Here is a 12,500-nt window from a genome sequence, read left to right as displayed (position 1 = left end):
AAAATCCTTAAAAAGATCACCCGGAATAATCCAAGCAAGGACTTACCCCACCCGATGAAATAAAAAACGATGAGCGAATTCTGCTCGGCGAAGGCGCTGGCGAGGAGCTTGTGTAGGTAGTACCCCTCGCAGAGGTACCACATGTAGTTTGTGAGGCTGGCGTACTTCGTCAGAAGGTTCAGCGTGATGCACCATGTTGGATTCTGGGCGGGGGAGAAGAGAAGCATGGAGTTAGTTTCATATTGTAGTTCTGGTGACAATCCAATGTTTAGAAAGAATGCTATTTGAAATCAGAAAAAAAAATGTGATGGAATCTATAAACCAATATATTAAACCAATCTCCCATACATAAGAGACCCAAGAAGGAATTAACTTGATAATAGCTTCTGGTTGGCCGAGGATTCGAACCCGGATAAAGTCGAAACTGAGGTTCCAGCGACTCACCACTTGCTCAAATGCTAAGTCACTGGAACCTCATTTTCAACTTTATCCGGGTTCGAATCCTTGGCCGACCAGAAGCTATTATCACAAAGTTAATTCCCCTTTGGGTTTCTGATCCCGGGCAGAGCTAGTTCAAATTAAAAGGTATCTCTCTCTCTCTCTCTCTCTCTCTCTCTCTCTCTCTCTCTCTCTCTCTCTCTCTCTCTCTCTCAGGGGCAAGGCTAACATGGCTGAGGACTATGAAGCGCGAAGTAGGAGATGATGAATGGAGAAGTGCTGAATTAAAAGCTCAAGATAGGGACGACTGGCGAAATCTAACTGAGGCTCTTTGCGTCAATAGGCATACGAGGAGATCATGATAATATATATATATATATATATATATATATATATATATATATATATATATATATATATATATATATATAATGCTCGGCTCTCCCCATCCCTCTGGTAGGAGGAGAGAAGTAGCCATACCCTGATAAGAGGGGTTTGCGTGTACACCTGTGCTCATATCTATCTAGATATTTAGCAGTCATTTTTGAAGGGGCACGTACACTTGTACTCTAAATAAAGAGATGATTAAACTCAACTGTAGCCTAGATCGTACAAAATAAGAAAAAAAAAAAAAGTTTGGTTCGAACTACGGATAGTAGGGGAATCCAACATCTTATGATAACCTTTGGCACCGTCGTTCAATTAGTTCATTATGCATGTTGCATAAGATTTTTCATAACTCTGACCATCCTTTACATTCAGATCTCCCTGGACAATTCTATCCTGTTCGTAATACTAGGCAGGCAGTTAATTCTGATAACCAGGCCTTCTCCATCGTGAGGCTCAATATTACACAGTATTCTAGAAGTTTTATTCCAGCTATTACCAAGTTGTGGAATGATCTTCCTAATCGGGTAGTTGAATCAGTAGAACTTCAAAAGTTCAAAGTTGGCGCAAATGTTTTTATGTTAACCAGGCTGACATGAGTCTTTTTATAGTTTATATATGACATATCTGTTTTTGACGTTGTTAATAGTTTATATAGGTCATATCTGTTTTGACGCTGTTACTGTTTCTAGAATGATATATTGTTAATTTATTCTCATCATTTATTTATTTCCTTATTTCCTTTCCTCGCTGGGCTATTTTTCCCTGTTGGAGCCCTTGGGCTTATAGCATCTTGCTTTTCCAACCAGGGTTGTAGCTTGGCTAATAATATTAATAATAATAATAATAATAATAATAATAATAATAATAATAATAATAATAATAATAATAATAATAACGTAATCATAGGAGATATTGGCGTCCTATAAAAATTTGGCTGCAGGGGAATATTTTTCCATCTTCCTTAAATTATTATCAAAATTGAAGCCAAGCCACGACGTTTTATTATTATTATTATTATTATTATTATTATTATTATTAATTGCTAAGCTACAACCCTAGTTGGAAAAGCAGAATGCTATAAACCCAGGGGCTCCAACAGGGAAAATAGCCCAGTGAGGAAAGGAAACTAGGAAAAAATAAATATTTTAAGAATAATATTGAAATAAATATCTCCTATATAAACTATAAAAACTTGGTTATTGTGTAAATTCATAGATTTGTCTATTCGTAAGAGAGTTTTTAGCGAGGTTTCCCCCCCCCCCATTTTTGCATGGGGTAAGCGCGGTTGCCTGCGTTTTTAAAGGACTTTGTTTTGGTTTTGGTGAAGGAGTAAATAGGATGAATGAGTTTTGGAGAAGCTTACCGATATTCATGAAAGACTAAATGGGATTAATGAGGGTTGGAGAAGCTTACCGATATTCGTGTAAGACTAAATGGGATTAATGAGAACTGGAGAGGCTTAACAATAATCGTGAAAGATTAAATGGGATTAATAAGGATTGGAGAAGCTTACCGATATTCGTGAAAGACTAAATGGGATTAATGAGGATTGGAGAAACTTACCGATATTCGTGAAAGACTAAATGGGATTAATGAGGATTGGAGAAGCTTAACGATATTCGTGAAGGACTAAATGGGATTAATGAGGATTGGAGAAGCTTAACGATATTCGTGAAGGACTAAATGGGATTAATGAGGATTGGAGAAGCTTAACGATATTCGTGAAGGACTAAATGGGATTAATGAGGATTGGAGAAGCTTAACGATATTCGTGAAGGACTAAATGGGATTAATGAGGGTTGGAGAAGCTTACCGATATTCGTTTAAGACTGAATGAGATTAATGAGGATTGGAGAAGTTTACCGATATTCGTGAAAGACTGAATGGGATTAATGAGGATTGGAGAAGCTTACCGATATTCGTGAAAGACTAAATGGGATTAATGAGGATTGGAGAAGCTTAACGATATTCGTGAAGGACTAAATGGGATTAATGAGGATTGGAGAAGCTTAACGATATTCGTGAAGGACTAAATGGGATTAATGAGGATTGGAGAAGCTTAACGATATTCGTGAAGGACTAAATGGGATTAATGAGGATTGGAGAAGCCTAACGATATACGTGAAAGACTAAATGGGATTAATGAGGATTGTAGAAGCTTACCGATATTCGTGAAAGACTAAATAGGAATAATGAGGATTGGAGAAGCTTACCGATATTCGTGAAAGACTAAACGGGAAGAATGAGGATTGGAGAAGCTTACCGATATTCGTGAAAGACTAAACGCGATTAATGAGGATTGGAGAAGCTTACCGATATTCGTGAAAGACTAAACGCGATTAATGAGGATTGGAGAAGCTTACCGATATTCGTGAAAGACTAAACGGGATTAATGAGGATTGGAGAAGCTTACCGATATTCGTGAAAGACTAAACGGGATTAATGAGGATTGGAGAAGCTTACCGATATTCGTGAAAGACTAAACGGGATTAATGAGGATTGGAGAAGTTTACCGATATTCGTGAAAGACTAAATGGGATTAATGAGAACTGGAGTGTGTTTTCGATGTTATTTGAATCAATGGGTAATTTCCATTTGGAAAATAATACAATATCTTAGTAAAAGGAAACTGAAGCGTTAATTAATGAAGCCATTACTAAGATGAATCCTTTGTGCAATGCAGTGAATTCATGGTAGCATTACGTGAAATGTTTGAGAGGTCACTCCCCTTTTTTATGGTGGAGTTGAATCTGTCAGTCAAGAACCATTTCCCTAATTGGGCTACTGACGTCATTTTTTATATATGGCGTTGAAACTCGCAAGGCTGTTTGTGATAGAGGTATTGGTTTATTTATGATTTAAAGCTGATCGTCAGAAACTCAGATATAGATAATATGGAGAATTATTAAAGATTGAAAATTTAAACGAGGCCCTTTGCGTTAATAGACTTAAGAGCAGATGGTAAGGATTCAAAATTTACAACACAATGTTAATTTTACCGATAACTAAAGAAACTGTACCTTAGATTTGGCAATGTGTAAACTGTATGGAATCAATAGAATCATATATAGAGCATAAGAAAAATCCAGAACTGTCAATGCTTAAGATTAGCTAATATAAGAAGAGGCACTTGATATTGCTCATTAATTTAAATAACCCCTTTTCAATTTTGCCAGTTGAAAAATAGAACATTTTAAATTACAGAGTTGGTGAAAGAGAAAGGTCTTCCGATTTTGGTAATCTGCATAACTTTTGGTGAAGTAATTCAGAAGCATAAGCCCCAGAATAATTATAATCAAAGTAGTGCACAGAAGCTGGTCTTTAACCATCGAGTCCAACATTCACTTCATTGTTGCTTTTCTCCAACCAACTGGAATGTTTGCGGATGGATATTTCAACTCTGGAGGATAGCCGTCGCTCCTTTTCCCTGGCTGATGGTGAGTGTTAACACTATCATTGATAATATTTATATAAATGTTTATATTTATATTTTGTTTTTTCATTATATAACACTCTTCCTTCTTAGCACTTACGTTGTTTGTAGGGTACTGATTTAAAGTCACCACAGTTTTAAACGAATGCTAGAGAGGTTTTTAATTATCTGCAGGTCTTAGTAGGGAATTTGGTTCAATTTGCCTATGGTTAATCGGATATACAGACATAAAGCAGGAGGTAGAAATAGATAGCTAAAGATAAACTACCACCTCTCCACCTTCAAACATGCTAACAGATAACTGGAAAATAGGTACCCTTGACAGTGAGGAATTTGTTAACCGAACGCCCCACTTATTGTACCGAAAGAAATAAAACATCTGCTTGAGGCTCGAGGTGTGGATGGCAGGTTCATCCTTGCCAAGATTCTTGGACATGTGTCCTATCATGCTAGCGGTCCCTTGACAGTGAGGAATTTGTCAACCGAATGCCCCACTTACTGTACCGAAAGAAATAGATATCTGTTTGAGGCTCGAGGTGAGGATGGCTGGTTCATCCTTGCCAAGATTCTTGGACGTGATGCGTCCTATCATGCTAGCGGTATTTTTAGCTTTATTTCAGAAGCAGGTTTTTTCTGAGAGCTATTTAACTTTTATAATGACATCGCTTGTATGGTTTTAATTGGAATTTTTTTATTCTTTATTTATGATGAATATCAGCGTCAATGACTTTAGATGTCAGGATGCCAGAAAACACCAATTCAATCAATCAATCAATCACTGGAAAATAGGACATACTTCTATAATTCAGAGTAAATACATGTATAAAAGAGTCTATCAACATGCGCATCATATACATGTAGTATGACTATTTACTCTTCTTCAATATACTGTGCAGCTACCTCCAGCCGAGGTGAGGTTCTGAATGAGGTTATTTATCGATATTTTGCTAGACCTTGACCTTGACCTTGACATTTACCTTGACCTTCACATTCACCTTGACCTTTGACCAAGGATTTTTTAAACTGATCACTTCTAAGTCTTAACCTAACAATTAATCCCTGAAAGTTTCAATACTCTATGAGCAAAAGTGTGACTTTCACGGCAGGTTATTTCTTGATTTCTTCCTCCACCTAAACCTTGACCTTTGACCTAGGACTTTCAATATTGAATCACTTCTACGTCTTAGCATAACAATTAATCACTGAAAGTTTTAATAATCTATGAGAAACATTGTGACCTCCTCCACGGCAGGTTATTTCTCGATCTTTTGCTCGACCTAGACCTTTGATCTAGGACTTTCAAAACTGAATCACTTCGTTTCAATATAACAAAGTTTCACTACTGAGTAGAATTGTGGCCAGGAAGTTGTTCACACACAAACGACCATTTGCTCGAACTTGACCTTGACCTTTGACCTAGGACTTTCAAAACTGAATCACTTCCACGTCTCAACATAGCAATTAATCCCTGAAAGTTTCACTACTGAGTAAAATTGTGGCCAGGAAGTTGTTCACACACAAACGACCATTTGCTCGAACTTGACCTTGACCTTTGACCTAGGACTTTCAAAACTGAATCACTTCCACGTCTCAACATAACAATTAATCCCTGAAAGTTTCACTACTGAGTAAAATTGTGGCCAGGAAGTTGTTCACACACAAACGACCATTTGCTCGAACTTGGCCTTGACCTTTGACCTAGGACTTTCAAAACTGAATCACTTCCACGTCTCAACATAACAATTAATCCCTGAAAGTTTAACTACTGAGTAAAATTGTGGCCAGGAAGTTGTTCACACACAAACGACCTTTTGCTCGAACTTGGCCTTGACCTTTGACCTAGTACTTTCAAATCTGAATCACTTCCACGTATCAATATAAGAATTAATCCCTGAAAGTTTCACTACTGAGTAAAACTGTGCCAAGGAAGTTGTTCACACACAAACGACCTTCTGCTCGAACTTGACCTTGACCTTTGACCTAGGACTTTCAAAACTGAATCACTTCCACGTCTCAACATAACAATTAATCCCTGAAAGTTTAACTACTGAGTAAAATTGTGGCCAGGAAGTTGTTCACACACAAACGACCTTTTGCTCGAACTTGGCCTTGACCTTTGACCTAGTACTTTCAAATCTGAATCACTTCCACGTATCAATATAAGAAATAATCCCTGAAAGTTTCACTACTGAGTAAAACTGTGCCATGGAAGTTGTTCACACACAAACGACCTTCTGCTCGAACTTGACCTTGACCTTTGACCTAGGACTTTCAAAACTGAATCACTTCCACGTCTCAACATAACAATTAATCCCTGAATGTTTCACTACTGAGTAAAATTGTGGCCAGGAAGTTGTTCACACACAAACGACCTTTTGCTCGAACTTGACCTTGACCTTTGACCTAGTACTTTCAAAACTGAATCACTTCCACGTTTCAATATAACAATTAATCCCTGAAAGTTTCACTAACCTATGAGGAAAATTGTGGCCAGGAAGTTGTTCACACACAAACGACCTTTTGCTCGAACTTGACCTTGACCTTTGACCTAGTACTTTCAATTCTGAATCACTTCGACGTTTCAATATAACAATTAATCCCTTAAAGTTTCACTACTGAGTAAAACTGTGCCAAGGAAGTTGTTCACACACAAACGACCTTCTGCTTGAACTTGACCTTGACCTTTGACCTAGGACTTTCAAAATTGAATCACTTCCACGTCTCAACATAACAATTAATCCCTGAAAGTTTCATTACTGAGTAAAATTGTGGCCAGGAAGTTGTTCACACACAAACGACCTTTTGCTCGAACTTGACCTTGACCTTTGACCTAGTACTTTCAAATCTGAATCACTTCCACATTTCAATATAACAATTAATCCCTGAAAGTTTCACTACTGAGTAAAACTGTGCCAAGGAAGTTGTTTACACACAAACGACCTTCTGCTCGAACTTGACCTTGACCTTTGACCCAGGACTTTCAAAACTGAATCACTTCCACGTCTCAACATAACAATTAATCCCTGAAAGTTTCACTACTGAGTAAAATTGTGGCCAGGAAGTTGTTCACACACAAACGACCTTTTGCTCGAACTTGACCTTGACCTTTGACCTAGTACCTTCAAAACTGAATCACTTCCACGTTTCAATATAACAATTAATCCCTGAAAGTTTCACTAACCTATGAGGAAAATTGTGGCCAGGAAGTTGTTCACACACAAACGACCTTTTGCTCGAACTTGACCTTGACCTTTGACCTAGTACTTTCAAAACTGAATCACTTCCACGTCTCAACATAACAATTAATCCCTGAAAGTTTCATTACTGAGTAAAATTGTGGCCAGGAAGTTGTTCACACACAAACGACCTTTTGCTCGAACTTGGCCTTGACCTTTGACCTAGTACTTTCAAATCTGAATCACTTCCACGTATCAATATAAGAATTAATCCCTGAAAGTTTCACTACTGAGTAAAACTGTGCCAAGGAAGTTGTTCACACACAAACGACCTTCTGCTCGAACTTGACCTTGACCTTTGACCTAGGACTTTCAAAACTGAATCACTTCCACGTCTCAACATAACAATTAATCCCTGAAAGTTTAACTACTGAGTAAAATTGTGGCCAGGAAGTTGTTCACACACAAACGACCTTTTGCTCGAACTTGGCCTTGACCTTTGACCTAGTACTTTCAAATCTGAATCACTTCCACGTATCAATATAAGAAATAATCCCTGAAAGTTTCACTACTGAGTAAAACTGTGCCATGGAAGTTGTTCACACACAAACGACCTTCTGCTCGAACTTGACCTTGACCTTTGACCTAGGACTTTCAAAACTGAATCACTTCCACGTCTCAACAGACCAATTAATCCCTGAATGTTTCACTACTGAGTAAAATTGTGGCCAGGAAGTTGTTCACACACAAACGACCTTTTGCTCGAACTTGACCTTGACCTTTGACCTAGTACTTTCAAAACTGAATCACTTCCACGTTTCAATATAACAATTAATCCCTGAAAGTTTCACTAACCTATGAGGAAAATTGTGGCCAGGAAGTTGTTCACACACAAACGACCTTTTGCTCGAACTTGACCTTGACCTTTGACCTAGTACTTTCAATTCTGAATCACTTCGACGTTTCAATATAACAATTAATCCCTTAAAGTTTCACTACTGAGTAAAACTGTGCCAAGGAAGTTGTTCACACACAAACGACCTTCTGCTCGAACTTGACCTTGACCTTTGACCTAGGACTTTCAAAATTGAATCACTTCCACGTCTCAACATAACAATTAATCCCTGAAAGTTTCATTACTGAGTAAAATTGTGGCCAGGAAGTTGTTCACACACAAACGACCTTTTGCTCGAACTTGACCTTGACCTTTGACCTAGTACTTTCAAATCTGAATCACTTCCACATTTCAATATAACAATTAATCCCTGAAAGTTTCACTACTGAGTAAAATTGTGGCCAGGAAGTTGTTCACACACAAACGACCATTTGCTCGAACTTGGCCTTGACCTTTGACCTAGGACTTTCAAAACTGAATCACTTCCACGTCTCAACATAACAATTAATCCCTGAAAGTTTAACTACTGAGTAAAATTGTGGCCAGGAAGTTGTTCACACACAAACGACCTTTTGCTCGAACTTGGCCTTGACCTTTGACCTAGTACTTTCAAATCTGAATCACTTCCACGTATCAATATAAGAATTAATCCCTGAAAGTTTCACTACTGAGTAAAACTGTGCCAAGGAAGTTGTTCACACACAAACGACCTTCTGCTCGAACTTGACCTTGACCTTTGACCTAGGACTTTCAAAACTGAATCACTTCCACGTCTCAACATAACAATTAATCCCTGAAAGTTTAACTACTGAGTAAAATTGTGGCCAGGAAGTTGTTCACACACAAACGACCTTTTGCTCGAACTTGGCCTTGACCTTTGACCTAGTACTTTCAAATCTGAATCACTTCCACGTATCAATATAAGAAATAATCCCTGAAAGTTTCACTACTGAGTAAAACTGTGCCATGGAAGTTGTTCACACACAAACGACCTTCTGCTCGAACTTGACCTTGACCTTTGACCTAGGACTTTCAAAACTGAATCACTTCCACGTCTCAACATAACAATTAATCCCTGAATGTTTCACTACTGAGTAAAATTGTGGCCAGGAAGTTGTTCACACGCAAACGACCTTTTGCTCGAACTTGACCTTGACCTTTGACCTAGTACTTTCAAAACTGAATCACTTCCACGTTTCAATATAACAATTAATCCCTGAAAGTTTCACTAACCTATGAGGAAAATTGTGGCCAGGAAGTTGTTCACACACAAACGACCTTTTGCTCGAACTTGACCTTGACCTTTGACCTAGTACTTTCAATTCTGAATCACTTCGACGTTTCAATATAACAATTAATCCCTTAAAGTTTCACTACTGAGTAAAACTGTGCCAAGGAAGTTGTTCACACACAAACGACCTTCTGCTCGAACTTGACCTTGACCTTTGACCTAGGACTTTCAAAATTGAATCACTTCCACGTCTCAACATAACAATTAATCCCTGAAAGTTTCATTACTGAGTAAAATTGTGGCCAGGAAGTTGTTCACACACAAACGACCTTTTGCTCGAACTTGACCTTGACCTTTGACCTAGTACTTTCAAATCTGAATCACTTCCACATTTCAATATAACAATTAATCCCTGAAAGTTTCACTAACCTATGAGGAAAATTGTGGCCAGGAAGTTGTTCACACACAAACGACCTTTTGCTCGAACTCGACCTTGACCTTTGACCTAGTACTTTCAAAACTGAATCACTTCCACGTTTCAATATAACAATTAATCCCTGAAAGTTTCACTAACCTATGAGGAAAATTGTGGCCAGGAAGTTGTTCACACACACACAAAAGGTTCAACTGAGGCGAAAACATAACAACCTCTAACTTCGTTGGCGGAGGTAGCAACGAATAATAAAAAACTTCGAGTAAATATTTAGATGACTTACTTGCTGGATGATTTCATCCCTATGAAGTTGGATCAGTCGAAAACATATGTTTCCAGTAGCCTCCAGGAGCAAGCTGATGAAGAGATGCTTATGGAGAGTTATGCGATGCACACGAAGTTGTCTGTTGGCAATAAAAAGCATATAATTAATTTAATCATCATCATTGGTTGTTGCAATGTATCAAAGGCCCCAGTATCAATTCATATAGCCCAATATTGTAAATGCAAGTTATAATCGGCATGTAATTAATGTAACATTGAAGAATATATAAGATCAAATAAATGGGGTACGCTACAGACGTTACTTCCAGTTAGAATGAAGTATACTATACAGGTCCTTCTTGTTTTCTTCAGATATGGATTAAACATAGAGAATTATCTAGTTTATTTATATAGTAGCCATACAGTCACTGTAGGTGTACAGAATTTCCCAACGAAAAAACTACCATTATAGGATCATCTTTACCTTTGGAATGGTTATCTAGAATTTTCTTTCGAGATAGGAGCTCGTGTGGGGTGAATCATTACACAAGGCCGTTTTAACTTATCTTCTTTTATAGTCCCATGAATCGACACCTCAGAAAATCCCACCTGTAGAATCGTCACCCCCAGAATCCCCCACCTGTAAAATAGTCACCCCAGAATCTCCCACCTGTAGAATCGTCACCCCAGAATCACTCACCTGTAGAATCGTCACCCCGGAATCCCTCGCCTGTAGAATCGTCACCCCAGAATCCCTCGCCTGTAGAATCGTCACCCCAGAATCCCTCGCCTGTAGAATCGTCACCCCAGAATCCCTCGCCTGTAGAATCGTCACCCCAGAATACCCTAGTTCCCAGCTGTAGAATAGTCACCCCAGAATCCCACACCAGTAGAATAGTCACCCCAGAATCCCACACCAGTAAAATAGTCACCCCAAAATTCCCACCTGTAGATTCGTCACCCCAAAATTCCCACTTGTAGAATCGTCACCCCAGGATCCCCCACCTGTAAAATAGTCACCCCAGAATCCCCCACCTGTAGAATCGTCACCCCAAAATTCCCACCTGTAGAATCGACAGCCCAGAATCCCCCACCTGTAGAATTGTCACCCCAGAATCCCCCACCTGTAAAATAGTCACCCCAGAATCCCTCACCTGTTGAATAGTCACCCCAGAATCTCCCAGTTCCCACCTGTAGAATAGTCACCAAAGAATCCACCACCTGTAGAATCGTCACCCCCAGAATCCCCCACCTGTAAAATAGTCATCTCAGTTCCCACCTATAGAATAGTCACCCCAGAATCCCTCACCTGTAGAATCGTCACCCCAGAATCCCTCACCTGTAGAATCGTCACCCCAGAATCCCCCACCCGTAGAATCATCACCCAAGAATTCCCCACCTGTAGAATAGTCACCCCAGAATCCCTCACCTGTAGAATCGTCACCCTGGAATCCCTCACCTGTAGAATAGTCACCCCAGAATCCCCCACCTGTAGAATCGTCACCCCAGAATCCCCCAGTTTCCACCTGTAGAATTGTCACCCCAGAATCCCCCAGTTCCCACCTGTAGAATCGTCACCCCAGAATCCCCCAGTTCCCACCTGTAGAATCGTCACCCCAGAATCCCCCAGTTCCCACCTGTAGAATCGTCACCCCAGAATCCCCCAGTTCCCACCTGTAGAATCGTCACCCCAGAATCCCCCAGTTCCCACCTGTAGAATAGTCACCCCAGAATCCCCCAGTTCCCACCTGTAGAATAGTCACCCAAGAATCCCCCACCTGTAGAATAGTCACCCAAGAATCCCCCACCTGTAGAATCGTCACCCCAGAATCCCCCACCTGTAGAATCGTCACCCCAAAATTCCCACCTGTAGAATTGTCACCCCAGAATCCCCCAGTTCCCACCTGTAGAATAGTCACCCCAGAATCCCCCAGTTCCCACCTGTAGAATAGTCACCCCAGAATCCCTCAGTTCCCACCTGTAGAATAGTCACCCCAGAATCCCCCACCTGTAAGATAGTCACCCCAGAATCCCCCACCTGTAAAATTGTCACCCCAGAATCCCCCACCTGTAGAATTGTCACCCTGGAGTCCCCCACCTGTAGAATCGTCACCCTGGAGTCCCCCACCTGTAGAATCGTCACCCTGGAGTCTCCCACCTGTAGAATCTTCACCCTGGAGTCCCCCACCTGTAGAATCTTCACCCTGGAGTCCCCCACCTGTAGAATCGTCACCCTGGAG

At 39.8% G+C, this 12,500-nt stretch overlaps 1 protein-coding gene across 2 annotated transcripts in view; it reads right to left on the bottom strand.

Moving 5' to 3' along the window:
- The window catches only part of LOC137619512 (uncharacterized), an 82,152-nt gene that overhangs the window by 15,796 nt on the left and 53,856 nt on the right, over positions 1-12,500 (bottom strand). For both annotated transcript variants that reach the window (XM_068349602.1, XM_068349603.1), the window contains exons 7-8: positions 10,280-10,400; positions 47-203 (exon numbers count right to left, since the gene is read on the bottom strand). In XM_068349602.1, coding sequence (XP_068205703.1) covers positions 47-203; positions 10,280-10,400 — 278 coding nt within the window. The remainder of the gene's footprint in view (positions 1-46; positions 204-10,279; positions 10,401-12,500) is intronic.

The sequence above is a fragment of the Palaemon carinicauda genome, chromosome 26 (genome assembly GCF_036898095.1).
Source record: "Palaemon carinicauda isolate YSFRI2023 chromosome 26, ASM3689809v2, whole genome shotgun sequence".
NCBI lineage: Eukaryota > Metazoa > Arthropoda > Malacostraca > Decapoda > Palaemonidae > Palaemon > Palaemon carinicauda.
This window is presented reverse-complemented; position numbering and strand designations above follow the sequence as displayed.